The sequence below is a fragment of the Lolium rigidum genome, chromosome 4, assembly GCF_022539505.1.
Source record: "Lolium rigidum isolate FL_2022 chromosome 4, APGP_CSIRO_Lrig_0.1, whole genome shotgun sequence".
NCBI classification, from domain to species: domain Eukaryota; kingdom Viridiplantae; phylum Streptophyta; class Magnoliopsida; order Poales; family Poaceae; genus Lolium; species Lolium rigidum.
Window position 1 is genome coordinate 170,766,977 of NC_061511.1, and position 20,683 is coordinate 170,787,659.

Below are 20,683 nucleotides of genomic sequence, written 5' to 3' on the forward strand. Positions count from 1 at the left end.
ACATTGCAAACTTGCAAGTAGCCATGCCAGGAGAGAAGATGGTATGCATCTAAAAATAGTTTTCAATTAGCTTGTTCAGAAAACTTGGCATTCTCAAGGTGAGCCTATTATTGGAAGACAATGTGTAAGTTGGTCTTGAAAAGACAATCAATATAGCAACAAGTGAAATAGTGATGTTATAATCAACCTTGTTGTGGCCATACTAATGCTCATCCTCCAAGAACATTATGTTAGGATACAACATCACTTTTTTTCTCGTGGACTGTAGTATCATCTTAGCATTTTGTCTATAATAATGTGATAAGAGTCAGGCCTTACTACACCTATTGGGACAATTCAGATTCATAGTCGCGGGATATGTCACCGCAAATTCCTCTGACAAGCACTGAAGACCACTGCTTAACTTGCAATATGCAAATACCAACAGACCGTTCTTCCAACCACGCGGTGGTGCAAGATAAATACTGCTCAATTATTCAAGTTCATGTATGAGACTATGAAAAATCAGGATCACTGTTCGCTACCTCGCTAGTGCCCAGTAAGCAGTAAGCGTGGACATCAGCTGATCAGCCTTACTTCTCTGCAGCGGCAGGGTCCAGCTCCTGAAGCATGGCCAGCAGCTTTGGGTCCCGGAAATCCTCGATCAGCAAGCTCGCCCCCGCGTCCCTCAGCACCTTCTCCGGGTTCCCCGTGGTAAGGCCAACCACGGCGACACCAGCAGCGACACCAGCCCGGACTCCCGACGCAGAGTCCTGACAAACCCAACGAAAAAGAAACGTTAGGCTTGTCAATATATACAACATGGAGAAAGAAAGTAGAATTGAATCCTAGGTGCATTCATGTGACCTTCACTACCTCAAATATGAAGGTGTGATCAGGAGAAGCACCGATGAGCTCGAGGGCCTTGAGATAGGGGTCCGGGGACGGCTTGGCTCTCTCGCACTCGCTCCCGATGACGAGCACAGGGAAGAAGCTGGTGAGCCCGAGGAGCGACAGCACAAGCTCGGCGTTCGCTCTTGGGGCGTTCGTCACCGCTGCACGCTTCAGGTTGCGGTCTTCAATCCACTTACACAGATCCTGCAGGCCGTCTAGTCCTTTGAGCTCTCCTGCCGCCAACCTGCAAGAAAAGTTCAGCTTCAATTTTTCAGAATGGGCCAGAGTAACTACAACATTTTTTCCTCTTTTATCTGACAACGTTACTGTCCAAAACTTGCCAGGGGCCTTCATCCTCCATTTCAGAAAAAAAAAAAGTCTGTATTCAATCAGTGCTATATCTGAAGCAACAAATTCATTCAGAGTGATCCATTCTCACTGTTCTCTACAACATTCCCTAGACAGTATCAATGTATTTCATGCTGCATACGCCGATACGTATGCGCCAAAGGTAAGGCAAGATTGGTTACTTCTGAAGAGTGCTTCCTTCTGGTCCATGAACTCCATGGCCTTGTCGTGGTCGAGCTCCGGGAACAGCTGGCCGGCGAGGGCGTCGTTGTGCCATCCGCTGATGTTGGCGCTGTAGAACTCCTCGGTGATGGGGACCCCGTCGTTGAAGCCAACCTGCAGGAAGATTCAGACACCGGGGGTAATGATTGCCAATCCTGATGGGCGTCGCCGGCGACAGAACAGAGAAGCAAGAGCACGCACCTGCTGCAGCAGGTCGCGGAAGGCGAGGAAGTGGAAGGGATCCGAGTCGCAGAGGGTGCCGTCGATGTCGAACAGGATGGCCTCCAGCGGCGCCAGCTTCTGCAGATCCCTGCTGCACGCGCGCGGATTCAGGGCTTCAGACATGGGAAACGCAAGCAAGAAGGCACGGCAAAAGCGGGGTTCGTCCGAGGAAACGGAAGGGGATATATGAAGCCGACCTGTCGCCGGCGTCCGACATGTCGGCTGCTACGGCGACGCTCCTCCGGTGGGCGCGCGCGGCTTGGTTCTTGTATCCGCCGAATCGGACGCTGGTGTTCTTGCTGCTGCCGCTGCAAGGCGAGGATGGTAGTGGTACAGTAGAGTGGTCGAGAGGACGAGAGGAGACGTGTGGCTGCGAACCGCGCGCGGAGGCGTACATGGGGGGAGCTCGTGCTCTGATGCTTCGCTGTTGCAACGGACGGTCGTCGGCAGGCAATTTCCGAGAACACGATGCTCTCTCTGCTGCGGTGCTGCCGTCTGTCTGACCTTGACTGTGAACGAATCGAATAGGATTTTTATTTCCGAGGACACGATGCCCAGTGGCGAGCGAAAGTGTGGCATCCTTCGCCCAGCAGGCGATTTTTTTTAAAATAATAAGAATTATTTAATTATTTTCGGAAATGTCACGCGCTTTCGAAAAATTTCGAATATATGACTCCGTCAGCCACCCGTCCACCGATCGGCTGAGAGCTTGAGAGCCGGCCGATATGGCCGTCGGCCAGACTGGCGCCACCGACGGGAAGTAATTGGTGTGCAGCCACCGATCGGCTCCCTATCCCCCAGTGTCTGCATGATCACTGCACCAACGTGCTTATCATTGCAAGTTCAGGTTTTAGTTTTCCCACCATTTTCTCCCGCCAATCGTTTTCTGCTTAATTTCTCTCGCCACATTCTCCTGCCACATTCTACCGCCATTTCTCTCTGTGTTCTCTGTAAAAAGAGGCGTCGATATTGTTTGATATACAAGTACTCATACCTTAGCCACCATCCATCCCCTATGGCCCAGCAGTTGCCCGGTGGTGTCCAGAATGTGCAGCTACAACATTAGGGAAGCTATGAGCCGGGCGTTGCTCCGAAACCAAAAAAGAAGGCCGCGGTGTCTCAAGTTCCTCATTGGGCGGTGTCTCAAGTTCCTCATGGTGCATCTAAAAATAGTTGCAATTAGCTTGTTCAGAAAACTCGGCAATCTCAAGGTGAGCCTAATATGGGAAGACAATGTGTAAGGTAGTCTTCAAAAGACAATCAATATAGCAACAAGTGAAATAGTGGTGCTATAATCAACCTTGTTGTGGCCATACTAATGCTCATCCTCCAAGTCTATGGTGCATTGCTCACTAGCTGGCTCCAGTAAGTTTGATCACACTAACCCACCTCTGACTACACATTCTAAGATGATTGCGCGCCTGAGTGGTTGATACCTCAAGGGACTCCAGTCCATATCTCCTTACGATTTTTGTCCGTCAAGATCCCACTTACAAATTGGAGTAGCAAGTTTTAAGTGGGTCATGATTGTACATAATTGGAGTAGCAAGTCTTATTGTCTATGAACGCGTGTAAGAACCTTATGTTAGGATACAACATCACTTTTTTTTTCCTTCGTAGACTGTAGTATCATCTTAGCATTTTGTCTATAATAATGTGATAAGAGTCACACCTATTGGGACAATTCAGATTCATAGTCGCGGGATATGTCACCTTAAATTCCTGCTTAACTTGCAATATGCAAATACCAACGGACCGTTCCTCCGACCACACGGCGGTACAAGATAAATACTGCTCGATTATTCAAGTTCATGTATGAGACTATGAAAAATCAGGATCACTGTTTGCTAACTCGCTAGTGCCCAGTAAGCAGTAAGCGTTAACATCAGCTAATCAACCTTACTTCTCTGCGCAGCTGCACGGTCCAGCACCTGAAGCATGTCCAGCAGCTTCGGGTCCCGGAAATCCTCGATCAGTAAGCTCGCCCCCGCGTCCCTCAGCACCTTCTCCGGGTTCCCCGTGGTCAGGCCAACCACGGCCACGCCAGCAGCGACGCCAGCCCGGATCCCTGACGCAGAGTCCTGACAAATCCAACGAAAAAGAAACGTTAGGCTTGTCGATACAAAAGGAGAAAGAAAGCAGACTTGATCCTAGGTACCCATGCATGTGAGATTCATTACCTCGAATATCAAGGTGTGATCAGGCGACGCGCCGATGAGCTCGAGGGCCTTGAGGTAGGGGTCTGGGGACGGCTTGGCTCTCTCGCACTCGCTCCCGATGACGAGCACAGGGAAGAAGGTGGTGAGCCCGAGGAGCGACAGCACAAGCTCGCCGTTCGCTCTTGGGGCGTTCGTCACCGCCGCGCGCTTCAGGTTGCGGTCTTCAATCCATTTACACAGATCCTGCAGGCCGTCTAGTCCTTTGAGCTCTCTTGCTGCCAACCTGCAAGAAAAGTTAAGCTTCAAGTTTTCAGAAAGGACCAGAATAACTAGAACATTTTTTCCTCTTTTATCTGACTACGTTATTGTCCAAAACTTGCAGAAGAACAAAGGCGAACTTTGGAGCCTTGTGCTGAAATTTGCCTACTAGATGTTTATTCATGCAGAGGGCCAGGGATCTCATCCTCCATTAAAAAAAGAGAAGTCTGTATTCGATCGGTGCTGTATCTGAAGCAACAAATTAATTCAGAGCGATCGATTCTCACTGTTGTCTACAACATTCCCTACACAGTATCAATGTATTTCATGCTATATACGCCGATACGTATGCGCCGAAGGTAAGGCAAGATTGATTACTTTCTGAAGAGTGCTTCCTTCTGGTCCATGAACTCCATGGCCTTGTCGTGGTCGAGCTCCGGGAACAGCTGGCCGGCGAGGGCGTCGTTGTGCCATCCGCTGATGTTGGCGCTGTAGAACTCCTCGGTGATGGGAACCCCGCCATTGAAGCCAACCTGCAGGGAGATTCGGACACGGGGCCTAATTAAAACAAGAACGGTGGAGGTCACAAGGTCGCTGCGGCGTCGCCGGCGACAGAGACGCACCTGCTGCAGCAGGTCGCGGAAGGCGAGGAAGTGGAAGGGGTCCGAGTCGCAGAGGGTGCCGTCGATGTCGAACAGGATGGCCTCTAGCGGCGCGAGCTTCTGCAGATCCCTGCTGCACGCACGCGGATTCAGGCCCTCGGACAGGGTAAACGCAAGCAAGAAGGCAAAACAGAGGACCGGCAAAAGCGGGGTTCGTCCAGGGAAACGGAAGGGGCTGCGGAGCTGACCTGTCGCCGGCAGCCGACATGTCCGCTGCTACGGCGACGCTCCTCCGGTGGGCGCGCGCGGCGGGGTTCTATAGTATCTGCTGAATCGGACGCCGCTGCAGCTGCTGATGCGAGGTGAGGATTGTAGTGAAAAAGTAGGGTTGCCGTTTGGTACCCTGGACGCTGGTAGGTAGAGTCTAAAAAGGTTGGACCAGCACGAACCTCAAATCAGTCCGAAAGATCTCCACGCTAGGCTCCACACCTACCACCAAATGAGCCATTTATTGGGGCATTAAGATTTTCCTTTCAAAAAAAGAATTTCTATAGATTGCTATTGGCCTCACGGCATCTTCCAACGAGGCGACGCAAATTAAACGTCAAAATTGACCTGCTGCGATCGTTTTCTGTCAGCCTGTAGATTCCGAAGTAGTTGATAGGCCAAACTTGTCTATTTGCATCGGGGTAGCACATCAGACTGACGTTTTGTCCGATGAGGCCGGCCATGCGCTCTATTAAAACTCATCTTAAACACAAAGTAGTGCAATATTTTAAAACAAATTTAACATACAAACTGCGAAAAAAGATGTTCAAACCAATTTTAAAACTAATTACATAAAGAAGCGGCCCCGTGATAAGGTGGATCCCAGCTGATCCACCTAGATCGATGCCCGATCTTTCACAGCGAAAACCTGGGGCCAACAACGCGATGAACGCAGCCTGGAGAAGAGGGAACGAATCCAGCAAGCAACGGATCGATGAATGATACGCCTCAAACCTGAGCTGGACAATCCTTGATGAACACAAGAACCTTCGCAACGGATAATATAGATAAACGGCAGCGCCGTACCCCCGGAGGGATGATACACATTAACACACGCAACTAGGTATAACCTAACTTTTAGACTAAACTTGAACTATCCTAAACCCTAGCCGCCCCACCTCCTTATATGAGGGGGAGGTGGCCGGCCAGCCTTGCTAGGCTGGGGCGCCCCACTTATGGGCCTAACCTGGTTTGGTTGAACAGGCCCAAACCAAGACTGACTCGATTTATTAAAAATCCCTAATTGGCCCAAACATGACCATTACATAAACTAAGATAATTAACCTTGTGGAGTCCTGAATCTGGGCTCCACATAAGCCTCCATGCCCGTATCACCCCGCCTCGTCATCCTCACGGAGGTGCTTCCTACTCGTCACCTCTTCGGAAGAGCTCGTCGCGTCCGACGAGATTGTGTCCCCCTCCGACGAGTCGTCCTTGGTGTCTTCCTCGTCGTCGGTGCACGCCGGTCGTGCCTCTGCCTTCACATGGGCCCTTGCCTCCTTCTTTGTCGTCGTCGCCTCCTCTGTCACCTCCTCCACCTCCAGTTGTGTCCACATGGCCTCTTCATCCTTTTCCTCCTCCTCGTCTTGGTCGTCGTTGGCGACGACGTCCCCCTCCTCCTCCTGGTCACCGTCGGCAACGGCGTCCCACTCCTCCTCTTGGTCGTCCCTCGGTGGTTCTATCCCACCAATGTCGCCATCCCGGCATGGTTGTTCTATCCCACCAATGTCGCCATCCCGGCGGCTTCCCCTCGCTCTCGGAGTCTGATGGAAAAGAGAGGTTGCTCATGGCGCCGTCAGTTGTAGAGATGAATGGTGGCGGCTGGTTGAAGATCCAAATGCGCGGACTTAGGGGTCTTATTGAGCAGGGATGAATGGCGGCACAGATATCAAAGAGGGTTGCGGTTGCTGTTCCGTGGCAGTTTATGATTCCGCGCTCCATTCTGGCGATTCGCGCGTCGATCGACATGGTTTCCACTCCGGTGGTTGCCCTTCCCGGTAGTTGTTGTGCACAAAGTCGCGCCGGCTATGAAGACGCATTAAGCCAGAGTCTCTGCCAGGTGGGCCCATGGGAAAAGTGAGTGGTCGCGAGGCACGACTGCTGCGTCCGCGCAGACACAAACTCGGCGCATATTTGTGCCGCGTTTGCGTCTCCGCGAAAAGCCCAGCCACTGTGTGTCAAGCCGCTAGGCCTAGATACATGCGCATTTTTAACCGCGCGGTCGCAAACGGTCGCTCCAAGTCTATTTACGTCGGGTTGTTGAAGATGCCCTCACACAACAACTCACATGGCATATGGCATGCACGACGCAGCACATAGCCCAGAATCCCTTACTTGGCCCACTACATGTAGCCAGAGTTACCAAAAGAACTGACAACGATGTTTTCTTTGCATCAGTTTTGAATAGGTCAAACTGATCGCTAACTCGCCAGTGCCTAGTAAGACTAGTCACAATCGGAAGTATTATATACTAGTATCATGCGCATGATACTAATTTATTATATTACCCTCACAATGCATGGTATCATAAGATAGTATCATAGTATCATCATATTTAATGTTTTAAAGAATCTCCATGTAAATTTGTGTACATGATGTATGATGTATTTGCCATTAAGTTTTCTAGTTTTACGTACCATCTCTCACCTCATTAATTGGTGCGTCAGATCAGATTTTTGTCAACATGGCGTGCATAATATTACTTATGATACTCTCATTGTGGCTAGTCTAAACGTGAACATTAGCTGATCAGCCTTACTTCTCTGCACTTGTAGGGTCGAGCTCCTGAAGCATGGCCAGCAGCTTTGGGTCCCGGAAATCCTCGATCAGCAAGCTCATCCCCGCGTCCGTCAGCACCTTCTCCGGGTACCGCGTGGTAAGGCCAACCTAAAGCGGAACAAAGAATTGGACCGTCCCGACGCCTCGTCGGTTAGGGATCTGATACGTCTCCAACGTATCTATAATTTTTGATGTCCCATGCTTGTTTTATAGCAATACCTACATGTTTTGCTCACACTTTATAATGTTTTTATGCGTTTTCCGGAACTAACCTATTAACGAGATGCCACAGTGCCAGTTCCTGTTTTCTGTTGTTTTTTGTTCTAGAAACGTTGTTCGGGCAATATTCTCGGAATTCGACGAAACGAAGACCAAACATCATAATTCACCGAGACGGACCAAGACACCGAAGGAGAGTCGGAGGGGAGGCCTGGGGCCCCCAGACCACAAGGCGGCGCGGCCTGGAAGGGGGGCGCGCCAGCCTATGGTGTGGGCCCCCCAGGCGCCTCCTTGCGCCGCCTCTTCGCCTATAAGACCCCTCGCGACCTAAAACCTCGATACCAATTGACGAAACTCCAGAAAGACTCCAGGGGCGGCGCCGCTATCGCGAAACTCCGTTTCGGGGGACAGAAGTCTCTGTTCCGGCACCCCCTGCCGGGACGGGGAAGTGCCCCCGGAAGCCATCTCCATCAACGCCGCCGCCTCCATCATGCTCCGTGAGTAGTTCCCCCATGGACTACGGGTTCTAGCTGTAGCTAGTTGGTATTCTCTCCCCCATGTACTTCAATACAATGATCTCATGAGTTGCCTTACATGATTGAGATTCATCCGATGTAATCGGTGTTGTGTTTGTTGGGATCCGATGGATTGTTACATTATGATTAGTCTATCTATAAAGTTTGTGAAGTTATTGTTGCTGCAATCTTGTTGTGTTTAATGCTTGTCACTAGGGCCCGAGTGGCATGATCTTAGATTTAAACTCTATACTTATTGCTTAGATTGTATCTACAAGTTGTTTGCACATGTCTATGTCCGGAACCCGAGGCCCCAGAGTGACAGCAACTGGGATAACTGGAGGGGAAGGCTTAGGTATGAGGATCACATGTTTTCACCAAGTGTTAATGCTTTGCTCCGGTGCTCTATTAAAAGGAGTACCTTAATTGCCAGTAGATTCCCTTGAGGCACGGCACGCCACCGACTGGTAGGACAAAAGATGTTGTACAAGTTTCTCATTGCGAGCACGTATAACTATATATGGAAAACATGCCTACATGATTAATAATCTTGATGTTCTGTCTTAATGCTATTTCAATCCTATCAATTGCCCAACTGTAATTTGTTCACCCAACAGTTGTTATTGGAGAGTTACCACTAGTGTAGATAGCTGGGAACCCCGGTCCATCTTTCATCATCATATACTCGTTCCTACATGTCATTGGAAGTAGTATCAACTATTTTCTGGTGCCATTGCCTCCGTGTTACTTTATTCTTTGCTTCGTGTTATCTGTTACTATTGTTGTCATATCACTGCTGCTTTCACATCACCCCTGTTACTAGTGCTTTTCCAGGTGCAGCTGAATTGACAACTTAGTTGTTAAGGCTTATAAGTATTCTTTACCTCCCCTTGTGTCGAATCAATAAATTTGGTTTTTTACTTCCCTCGAAGACTGTTGCGATCCCCTATACTTGTGGGTTATCAAGACTATTTTCTGGCGCCGTTGCCGGGGAGGCATAGCTCTACTCATAAGTTCACCTGGGGAGTACACTCTACCTCTCTCTGTGTTCTTGTTTTATTTTATTTTGTTTTGCTTAGTTTACTTTTGCCTAGTTTGTTTTTGTCTTGTTTTATTTTCCCTATATACCCGAAAATCCATAAAAATTTGAAAAACCGAAAAATTAAAAACTGTTGCTATGGGAGAACCTACAACCTATTTGGAGCTTATAGTATTATATAATAATTATAGAGAATCAAGAACGGGTAAAGTTATGAGTGCCGTGATAGAAAAATTAAATGCAATTGCTAAAATCTTGCTTAAACGCCATGATATAAACTGTTGCTCTAAACAGGATGCTAGACATCTTAAATTTCAATGTGGTTTTAGTGAAGAAGTTTTAATTAAGAACTATAATTGGAATAGCTATATTCATTTTGGGTTCGAAGAAGTAGAACAATTTGTTTTGTTTATGGGAGCTTCTGAGATCGAATCCTTCATTGCTAAAAATTATGAAACTTGTGTTGTTTGTAAGGACCTTAAAGATTATGTCTCTTCTATCCTTAATTTTTGCATAGAAAGCTACAGTGATAATCCTTATATCATTGATTATAAAGAGAGACTCATTAATGCACAAGAATGCACTCACAATTTGCAGGAACCACTGGAAGAAGAAATTGATAAACCTGAAAGCTCATTGGATGAAAAAGAGGAGGAAATTGATGAACCTGAAAGCTCATTGGATGAAAAAGAAGAGGAGAGTGATGAACAAAAGGAGGAAGAATGTATTAGCTACCCATGCCAACCTTCTAATGAGAGTAACTCTTTATCTCTTACACTATTTGATTGTCCTCCATGCTTACCAAAGGCGGATGAATGTTATGTTCCTGTGGATTCTCTTGAAATATTCCCTATGAGTAAAACTAGTGAGAATAATTATGCTATTGTTATTCATGATAATCCATGCTACTTTGATAAATCTTATGATAATGCTTTGTTTGTGCCTGATGTCGAAATGCATGGTACTAAAGATTTTTGCTTGGCAAATGTTTATGATAAATCTCTAGATGATGGTCCTATGTTACTTGATAATATTAATTGTACTACTAGTGAAAATGGGATTGGAGAAGTCTTGACTTTATCTAGGAGTCCCATACCTTTTGATATTGATCAATCATATTGTTATATTATTGATAAAAGTGGGTTTGAAAGTTTTAATCCTATTATTTCTGAGCTTGATAAAAATTATGTGTTTATGGATCATGAAAAACATGCTTTATGTGATAGTTATATTGTTGAGTTTACTCATGAAGCTACTGAAAATTATTATGAGAGGGGAAAATATGGTTGTAGAAATTTGCATGGTACTAAAACACCTCTCTATATGCTGAAACTTTTGAAGTTGCTCGTGTTTTATCTTCTTATGCTTGTCACTTTGTTCTTTATGAATTTATTTGTGTACAAGATTCCTATGCATAGGAAGTGGGTTAGACTTACATATGTTTTGAACTTGCTTTTTGATGCTCTCCTTTGCTTCAACTCTTATTTCTTGCGAGTGCATCATTAAAATTGCTGAGCCCATCTTAATGGCTATAAAGAAATCACTTCTTGGGAGATAACCCATGTTTTTTATTTTGCTACTGTTTTGTTGTGTCTTGGAAGTTGTTACTACTGTAGCAACCTCTCCTTATCTTTATTTTATTGCAATGTTGTGCCAAGTGAAGTCTCTAATAGAAGGTTGATACTAGATTTGGATTACTGCGCAGAAACAGATTTCTTGCTGTCACGAATTTGGGTAGGATTCTCTGTAGGTAACTCAGAAAAATCTGCCAATTTACGTGAGTGATCCTCAGATATGTGCGCAACTTTCATTAGTTTTGAGTTTTTCTGATTTGAGCAACGGAAGTACCTCTTAAAAATTCGTCTTTACTAGCTGTTCTGTTTTGACAGATTCTGTCTCTGTTTTTTGCATTGTCTCTTGTGGACTTTAAGCAAGGCTTTCTAGACGTGGAGAGCTGTAGCTAATGTTTTATTGAGTTCTTGCAATGTGTCACTACAGGACTAAAGTGGATTAAAGTTTTTTCTTGAGTACTAACCCCTCTAATGAAGTTTATGAGAAGTTTGGTCTGAAGGAAGTTTTCAAGGGTCAAGAGAGGAGGATGATATATGATCAAGAAGAGTGAAAAGTCTAAGCTTGGGGATGCCCCCGTGGTTCATCCCTGCATATTTCAATAAGACTCAAGCGTCTAAGCTTGGGGATGCCCAAGGCATCCCCTTCTTCATCAACTTATCAGGTTTCTTCTATTGAAACTATATTTTTATTCGGTCACATCTTATGTGCTTTACTTGGAGCGTCTGTGTGTTTTTATTTTTGTTTATGTTTGAATAAACTCGGATCCTAGAAATCCTTGTTTTGGAGAGAGACACGCTCCGCTTTTTCATATGAACACCCGTGTTCTTCGCTCTTACTTTTAATGTTCAATGACAAAAGTTGGAAGCTATTGCACTTATTGTTATTTGGTTGGAAACAAGAAAATGTCTCATATTGTCTTGGATAATTTGATACTTGGCAATTGTTTTGAGCTCTCAAAGTAGATCATGATTAAGCTCTTGCATCATGTAGTTTAAACCTATTAGTGGAGAACTACCGTAGAGCTTGTTGAAATTGGTTTGCATGATTGGTCTCTCTAAGGTCTAGATATTTTCTGGTAGAAGTGTTGAGCAACAAGGAAGACAGTGTAGAGTCTTATAATGCTTGCAATATGTTCTTATGTAAGTTTTGTTGTACCGGTTCATACTTGTGTTTGCTTCAAACAACCTTGCTAGCCAAAGCCTTGTACTGAGAGGAAATGCTTCTCGTGCATCCAAAACCTTGAGCCAAAACCTATGTCATGAGTGTCCACCATAACTACCTACTATGTGGTATTTTCTGCCATTCCAAGTAAATACTTCATGTGCTACCTTTAAACAATTCAAAACTTTATTACTCCTTATTCGTGTCAATGTTTTATAGCTCATGAGGAAGTATGTGGTGTTTTATCTTTCAATCTTGTTGGGCAGCTTTCACCAATGGACTAGTGGCTTCATCCGCTTATCCAATAATTTTGCAAAAAGAGTCGGCAACGGGGTTCCCAGCCCCAATTAATTAACTTTCATTAATAATTCTCTTCACATGTTTTGCTCTGATTCATCAGTAAGCAACTTAATTTTGCAAATAGACACTCCTTCATGGTATGTGAATGTTGGAAGGCACCAGAGGATTCGGTTAGCCATGGCTTGTGTAAGCAAAAGGTTGGGAGGAGTGTCAACCATAAATAAAAACTAAAGTACATGTGTAAACAAAAGAGAAGAGGGATGATCTACCTTGCTGGTAGAGATAACGTCCTTCATGGGAGCCGCTCTTTGAAGGTCTGTTTGGCAAGGGGTTTAGAGTGCCCACTACCATTCGTTGACAACAACAAACACCTCTCAAAACTTTACTTTTATGCTCCCTATATGATTTCAAAACTTAAAAATCTCTAGCACATGATTTAATCCCTGCTTCCCTCTGCGAAGGGCCTTTCTTTTACTTTATGTTGAGTCAGTTTACCTACTTCCTTCCATCTTAGAAGCAAACACTTGTGTCAACTGTGCATTGATTCATACATATTTGCTTATTTGCATTCATCATATTACTTTGTGTTGACAATTATCCATGAGATATGTATGTTGAAAGTTGAAAGCAACTGCTGAAACTTAAATCTTCCTCTGTGTTGCTTCAATGCCTTTACTTTGAATTTATTGATTTATGAGTCAACTCTTATGCAAGACTTTTGATTGTTGTCTTGAAAGTACTATTCATGAAAAGTTTTGTTATATGTTATCTATTTGTTAGCAACTATAGATCATTGCCTTGAGTCACTTCATTCATCTCATATGCTTTACAATAGTATGATCAAGATTATGTAAGTAGCATGTCACTACAGAAATTATTCTTTTTATCGTTTACCTACTCGAGGGCGAGTAGGAACTAAGCTTGGGGATGCTTGATACGTCTCCAACGTATCTATAATTTCTGATGTTCCATGCTTGTTTTATAGAAATACCTACATGTTTTGCTCACACTTTATAATGTTTTTATGCGTTTTCCGGAACTAACCTATTAACGAGATGCCACAGTGCCAGATCCTGTTTTCTGTTGCTTTTTGTTCCAGAAAGGCTGTTCGGGCAATATTCTCGGAATTCGACGAAACGAAGACCAAACATCATAATTCACCGAGACGGACCAGGACACCGAAGGAGAGTCGGAGGGGAGGCCTGGGGCCCCCAGACCACAAGGCGGCGCGGCCTGGAAGGGGGGCGCGCCAGCCTCTTCGCCTATAAGGCCCCTCGCGACCTAAAACCTCGATACCAATTGACGAAACTCCAGGAAGACTCCAGGGGCGGCGCCGCCATCGCGAAACTCTGTTTCGGGGGACAGAAGTCCCTGTTCCGGCACCCTGCCGGGACGGGGAAGTGCCCCCGGAAGCCATCTCCATCAACGCCACCGCCTCCATCATGCTCCATGAGTAGTTCCCCCATGGACTACGGGTTCTAGCTGTAGCTAGTTGGTACTCTCTCCCCCATGTACTTCAATACAATGATCTCATGAGCTGCCTTACATGATTGAGATTCATCTGATGTAATCGGTGTTGTGTTTGTTGGGATCCGATGGATTGTTACATTATGATTAGTCTATCTATAAAGTTTGTGAAGTTATTGTTGCCGCAATCTTGTTGTGTTTAATGCTTGTCACTAGGGCCCGAGTGGCATGATCTTAGATTTAAACTCTATAATTATTGCTTAGATTGTATCTACAAGTTATATGCACATGTCTATGTCTGGAACCCGAGACCCCAGAGTGACAAAGAATCGGGATAACTGGAGGGGAAGGCTTAGGTATGAGGATCACATGTTTTCACCAAGTGTTAATGCTTTGCTCCGGTGCTCTATTAAAAGGAGTACCTTAATTGCCAGTAGATTCCCTTGAGGCACGGCTGCCACCGGCTGGTAGGACAAAAGATGTTGTACAAGTTTCTCATTGCGAGCACGTATAACTATATATGGAAAACGTGCCTACATGATTAATAATCTTGATGTTCTGTATTAATGCTATTTCAATCCTATCAATTGCCCAACTGTAATTTGTTCACCCAACACTTGTTATTGGAGAGTTACCACTAGTGTAGATAGCTGGGAACCCCGGTCCATCTTTCATCATCATATACTCGTTCCTACATGTCATTGGAAGTAGTATCAACTATTTTCTCGGTGCCATTGCCTCTGTGTTATCTATTACTCGCTGTCGTGTTACTCGTTACTATTGCTCTCATATCATCGCTGCTTTCACATCACCCTCGTTACTAGTGCTTTTCCAGTGCAGCTGAATTGACAACTCAGTTGTTAAGGCTTATAAGTATTCTTTACCTCCCCTTGTGTCGAATCAATAAATTTGGGTTTTACTTCCCTCGAAGACTGTTGCGATCCCCTATACTTGTGGGTTATCAGGATCTTGTAATATATATAGTGTATAAAGGGTTTACAATACGAGCGTATATGTATAGGAACCAGTACAATAACCGGCATACGATGTACTCTAACACCCTTCCTCAATCTCAACTAGGGAAAGATTGAGATTGCGTTTACAATGCTCATATAATGGTAAAGGGAGAGGCTTAGTAAAAATGTCAGCAACTTGATCCCTCAATGCTCATCTCTGAACAAGACTAGAGTACCAAAAAGCTAGATACTGCAGGATTCCATAGAGTAGGGCATAGCCAGAGAGGAGAGCTAGCCGCAAGCAATTAACAATGCATCCATGCTTGATCATGATCATCAGGGAGCGGGTTATGAACCAGGGAGGCAGGGAGAGGCATAGAGGCAAAGAGAGGGAGGAGAAATGAACTCACCTTGCGCCTGGGAGCAGAGGCCACAACATGGTGGGGCAGTGCCCACGCGGCCGCGACAAGTGCAAGCCCAGGGTAGGTGCCAGTGTTACGCTTGCGACACCCAACCACCGCAGCAGCCACCAGAAGCACCAGGGTGTGGCAGAACAGGCGGCACGGCGGCGCCACCTGCGCCAGGCCTCACGCCAGAGCCACCCAAGTGACATGTAGATTACGGAACCCGGAGAGACGGCGAGGTGACGACGGCGCAACCACGGCACCGAAGACCTAGACTCAGGTTAGCGTTGCGCAAGCGTCTGAGGGGAAGAAATCTGCGGATCCTCACGGATAGAAAGCAGCAGCGTCGCTTGGTGCGTCCAATGCGACCCATGGCGACGACTGAGGTGGTCGGAGTCAGCCGGAGTGAGGCGACAACGGTGGCGGCGAAACGAAATTGCCAGATCGCGAGAGGATTTAGGATTAGGGTTAGCGGGGCGTGCGGGGTGGAGTGGCCAGTCGGACCGACTGACCCGGTCAGGGTTGGGTCTAGCCCAACCAAGCCCTGACTAGTGGGCCAGCCTAGGGGAATTTGTGTCTATTCTTTGCCAATTTTGATTCTTTAACTCCTAAAAATGCAAATAGGCCCTAAATGACTTCTAAAAACTCAAGAAAAATGAGAATAATACATTAAAAATATTCCTTACACAAAACATAACTTAAAGAAAAATTATCCAAGATAACTTTTGACAAGAAATTTGACCAAACTTTTAATTTAAGTTTAAATATTTAAATAAAAGAATTTTATTAAAAACAAAATCAAGGAAGCATTAGTTATTTCCTTAAATAATTTTAAACTCAAATACTTTCAAAATTAATTCCTACTACTTAAGTATTTCTTTTGGTAAGAAGAAATTATAATTGTTAAATAAGATTTCCTTATTAAATTTCAAACCTTCAAACATCACTAATAAAGGGTTTAATAGAAAAATAAAACCTTAATATATAAAAAACCTTAAGTATGAAATCAACACTTTGGGGAAGGTTTCAACCAAAAGCAATCCATGAAGCATGCATCATTTGAATCTTTAAACATTGTCTTTACCGGATAATGATGCTTCTTTTCAGAACCCAAGATCCAGGTTCCATCCAAACCCTCGAACTGCATTATCTCGCAGTCTCCAGGCAAGTTCATCCCTTGCTCATGCCTTTGATTACTTTATATCATTTTACTTGCAAAGCAATATACTTATCACTCCTGCATTGAAAATAAAATGTTACATTTTTTCAATTCTGAATATGACTATGTGGTGGGTAATGGAACCATGATTTGAGATGATGGTGGAGGTTCCATTGCAAGGGTTCTATACATCTATGACTAACAACAAATGCCGTCTAGTGATTCTAGTGCCGTACATATCGTGTTAACCATAAGATCTATAATGGCTCTGGGGAAGTCAACTGTACCTTTTTCCTTCCGCTTATCAACGGACTTCATAGAGCTTGACTTTGTGTTTGTGAACACTCAGTAGTTTGGGATGGACTTAATCTCCCCATCCACCTGGATGAAGGGCTCTCTACCGTCTATGATGGATTGTCCATAGCATATCGTGGGTAAAGCCGTATGAACGGAAGATGTCTACTGGGGATATGTGAGTGGGACAAAAGGGTGGGTATGCGGGATCGTGGAGAAGGACAGTGATTGGCTTGGTTCTTATGCTGGGCCTCACACCAAGGAAGTGTGGATGGGAAGGTACGCCCGGTTGGCAACAAGGATAAGTTCTCTTATGAGAAAAGTAACGCATCTCTGCAGAGTGTATCAAATTGTCGCTTGTCACTCCTTGTTCCGGGAAGGGAACTACGAACGCAATAGGAAAGGAACTCCGTCAAGTTATGGTCAACCTATGAAGACTGGCGGGCATAGATTTCAGAATAAAATAAACCTTTTGAGGAAATGTTTGCGAAACATGCATTGACCTGAGATTTTCTGATCAATGGTCGTAGCTAGTGCATCAAACACCTTTTTCTCTTTTGAACTTGCTGATACGTCTCAAAAATATCTATAATTTTTTATGCTCCATGCTTGTTTTAACCAATTCATATATGTTTTGCTTTCACTTCATTGCACACAATGTCCTAATAACATTACGGATGCACACAACCAAAAAATAGAAAAACAAAACTAAGAAATAAAAGTCCCGCTACAGTATCCCAACCCTACCAACAGTAATACATCCACCACCAAGACAACACCTGAAATTTAGACTCTTCAAAAGCAACGCCTCCAAGAAGGGAATAGTGCACCAGCGCCGTCGTCGCCCCGATCAAAGATCTTAGGTTTTCACCTTGAAGATAGTCTCCGCTCTCAAAACAATGCCTTCAACAAGGACATTGCTAGGCACAACCAGTTAAGGCCAGACCTTGGGTTTTCACCCTGGAAGATAAGACTCCGAACTTCACATGTGCTGCCGCCCCACTTTCATACCACTGTTGTCTGGAACACCAAGCAAGCCCCTCAACAGCGCAAAGACTTGAACCTTCGTTAGCTAGTCCTCCAAATCCGGCCTTCATGATATTCTATTCTTCTGACTTCACTATGGATCAGTTGTCACTTGGTGTCAACACAGAAAAAAGCTTCGCGTAGCACCCTCCAAAACCGAACGGTCAGAATAAAAGCATGGGCGCGCACGACCGAATACCACCGATCCATCAAACTCCATGCAATAGAAGCACTGTTACATTCGACGGCGATGCCTTACGGAACTCAACACTCCGGCCAGATTATGAAGGACAGGTCTCCGGCAGGTCTTCATCTTCGCCCGAGAGACCCTAGGACCACCGCCTTTATTCAGGTTGGGCCCCCACGCCGGCGACCATCCCAGGTTGGCCATGGTTGCCGCCGGAGACACCAAGCAGATCGCGTAGTCCGAAGACACAGCACATGCCTGCGCACCGCTGCAGCCGAAAGCCAGCCCTCCACCGTCGGCCGCCGAGAGGCGAGGAGAAGGGGACCTAGGGTTTCCCCTTCAGCCCACCCCCACCCCTCCCTCCGCCGCCGGTAGGGCACTCCACCACCTCGTCGTCCGTCATGGCGTCCCCGAGCCAAGGCCAGGTGTACTTTCAAGATATCAACTTAAACGTGAAAATAAAAAACAATTCATAATTCTGACAAAAGATGAATAAAACCAAACAAAAAATGCACCCCACTCAATCGGTATACTACTATACTTCATATGGTCCTCCCACGCTAACAAGTGGTAATCATTGGTTCATTCCCCATGTCAATCATTTGAACCGTCTCCACCTAAATCTGTTTAAGGAACATGGGAGCTTTGTTAATCTGAAATATCTACCATTACATTGAAATAGACCAGGAAGTTCAATGAACCAAACATGTTTGTCGACTCCTAATCCACTGCACACCTCAAGCTATATTACGTGCCTCAAAGTTGTGATCTCTAGCTTCATGTCTGAATAACATTTCATGAAAAGCTTTGTCGCCTTGTATCGATCTCTACAATACTACCATTTATCAGATGAATCTCTACAATAATAATGCACCGTAACCTTTCGATTATGATGAGGTATAGCTTGAACTTGGGATTATGATGTGTCATGTTCAATAAAATTATTTACAATGACTGATTGTCCTCCGTGCATGTTGGCTGCAGGATGGGCTAGTGTATCATATTAGTTAACCTGACAGTGGACAGTATTTCATGGAAGCGCAGAGTCGCCCCTGTGTCGGCAGGCCTTTGAAGTTGCAGCCAAGTTAGAAGCAAATGCTACAGTCTAGTAGTTGGAGAAGTCACTGCATCCTGATTGACTGAATGATTTCTTGGCCTTGTTGTAGTTACATGAAATCTTTGTTTGGTGAAACTTTGCGCAAACAATGGGAGCAATAACATTCAACACCTATTCTTAGATAGAGCCGCAGCAACTGAACTTCATGGATGCCCCATTGCTTGTTCATGTTTTTGCTGTTCAGTTTGTGCCTTGTTATGCAGTACTAGAGCCACAGCAACTGAATTTCATGAATGCCCCTACTTCTTGTTCATGATTTTGCTGTGCAGTTTGTGCCTTGTTATGCAGTACTAGTATCTGCTAAAGGTGGGAGGGCTTACATAGTTACATGGCCTTCCTCATGCTAAAAACGAATGTCACCTACAATCTGACATTTGTGCTAAGAGGGGAGTGCCATTGCATTGTGTATGTAAGACAGTTCCATATATTTGTAAGTGAACAACAATTGGCAACTCTCAATCACCAGTAACGTGGAACTGTGGAAGTATAGCACGACGACTTGTTATCAAGAAAGTGTGAAATCACTAAGCACACACTTCAGCTTTTTCGCAAGCCGTCAAAACTACTCAAACACTAATCAGGCAATTTGGCCATCGCTCATCCGAGCAGATGAAAACAAGATCACCGTACCACCCATGTCACTGATCGAGTGATCATACATCAACCCTCTCGTGGTCTCTAGAATCTTCTAACCCCTTCTCCATCCCCTTCACCAAGAAATCGTAGTACGACCCATGGCACCTACAGCAGCCAGCACGAATCCTAAAGCCGTGATTCTGGAAGACTCGAGGCCCATCCGGTGCTCTCCAGAACCTTCTAACCCCTTCTCCACCCCCTTCCACAAGAAAGCGACCCCTTCAAAATCCACTCCATTCCGCTCCTCCTCCTCTCCTGTCCAGTTATCACAGCAGAGAGAGAGAGAGATCCATGGCTTCCGCCGTCGCTTGCACTGATGCCGCGCTGGCCAGCCTCAAGAAGCTGCTCGCCGAGCCGTCGCCCACCGGTGCGCCGGTGTCCTACTGCGCGCTCAGCCCGGCCGCCGTCCGCCGCCTCTGCAGCACCCAGGGCAAGGAGGTCCGCCGCTCCGACGACGACGACGACAACACCAACGGCGAGTACAAGGATGCCGACGCCGTGGGCCGCCGCCGTGCTCGCGACTCCGACCTGCCCAGCTTCTTCTCCCACGGTATGCTTCGACCTCGGCTTTCCTGCGTCGGTTCTCTGTGAATATTGTGGGACAAATCCGTCAACATTTTTCTTTTTCGTTCTTAATTCTTCAGATGTGTTCGACCGGTTCGGCGCGCCGACGAGCCTGGGCCGTCTGCTGGGTCTGATGGAGGACGCGGTCGCGGCTCCTGGTCTGGGCGGCCTCTCCTCCACGGCGCGGCGCGGGTGGTCGGTCGCGAAGGAGGACGACGACGCGGTGTACCTGAAGGTGCCGATGCCGGGGTTCGGGAAGGAGCACGTGAAGGTGTCGGCGGAGCAGAATAGCCTGGTGATCAAGGGGGAGGGCGAGAAGGATGCATGGAACGGCGACAAGGACGACGCCGCGGTGCCCAAGTACAGCGGCCGCATCGAGATGCCCGCCGGCGCGTTCAAGATGGACAAGATCAAGGCCGAGATGAAGAACGGCGTGCTCATGGTGACCGTGCCCAAGCTCAAGATGGAGGAGCGCAAGGACGTGTTCCAGATCGCCATCGAGTAGGGAGGGAGACGGGGATCGATCGAGGGTAGTCATAGCAGTAGTAGTAGTGCTA

At 46.1% G+C, this 20,683-nt stretch overlaps 3 protein-coding genes across 4 annotated transcripts; 1 reads left to right on the forward strand and 2 right to left on the reverse strand.

Annotated features, from left to right (window-relative positions):
• Positions 1-326: 326 nt before the first annotated feature.
• LOC124706306 (haloacid dehalogenase-like hydrolase domain-containing protein Sgpp) lies at positions 327-2,169 on the reverse strand. Its single transcript, XM_047237959.1, has 5 exons — positions 1,863-2,169; positions 1,645-1,753; positions 1,405-1,557; positions 856-1,119; positions 327-752 (listed from the first exon to the last, which is right to left on the reverse strand). The coding sequence occupies exons 1-5, from the start codon at positions 2,060-2,062 to the stop codon at positions 573-575; spliced, it is 906 nt and encodes a 301-aa protein (XP_047093915.1). The 5' UTR covers positions 2,063-2,169; the 3' UTR covers positions 327-572.
• Positions 2,170-3,332: 1,163 nt separating this feature from the next.
• Positions 3,333-5,058, reverse strand: LOC124706305 (haloacid dehalogenase-like hydrolase domain-containing protein Sgpp). Of its 2 annotated transcripts, none has more exons than XM_047237957.1 (5): positions 4,933-5,058; positions 4,706-4,817; positions 4,461-4,615; positions 3,846-4,107; positions 3,333-3,746 (listed from the first exon to the last, which is right to left on the reverse strand). In XM_047237957.1, exons 1-5 carry the CDS (start codon positions 4,950-4,952, stop codon positions 3,555-3,557), a joined length of 741 nt encoding a protein of 246 aa, XP_047093913.1. In that variant the 5' UTR covers positions 4,953-5,058; the 3' UTR covers positions 3,333-3,554. The 2 variants fall into 2 exon arrangements, with proteins under 2 accessions (XP_047093913.1, XP_047093914.1); XM_047237958.1 differs by having other exon boundaries at positions 4,706-4,814; positions 4,933-5,020.
• Positions 5,059-19,853: 14,795 nt separating this feature from the next.
• On the forward strand, positions 19,854-20,683 carry LOC124650166 (26.2 kDa heat shock protein, mitochondrial-like). The gene is made up of 2 exons (XM_047189720.1): positions 19,854-20,112; positions 20,207-20,683. Exons 1-2 carry the CDS (start codon positions 19,854-19,856, stop codon positions 20,629-20,631), a joined length of 684 nt encoding a protein of 227 aa, XP_047045676.1. The 3' UTR covers positions 20,632-20,683.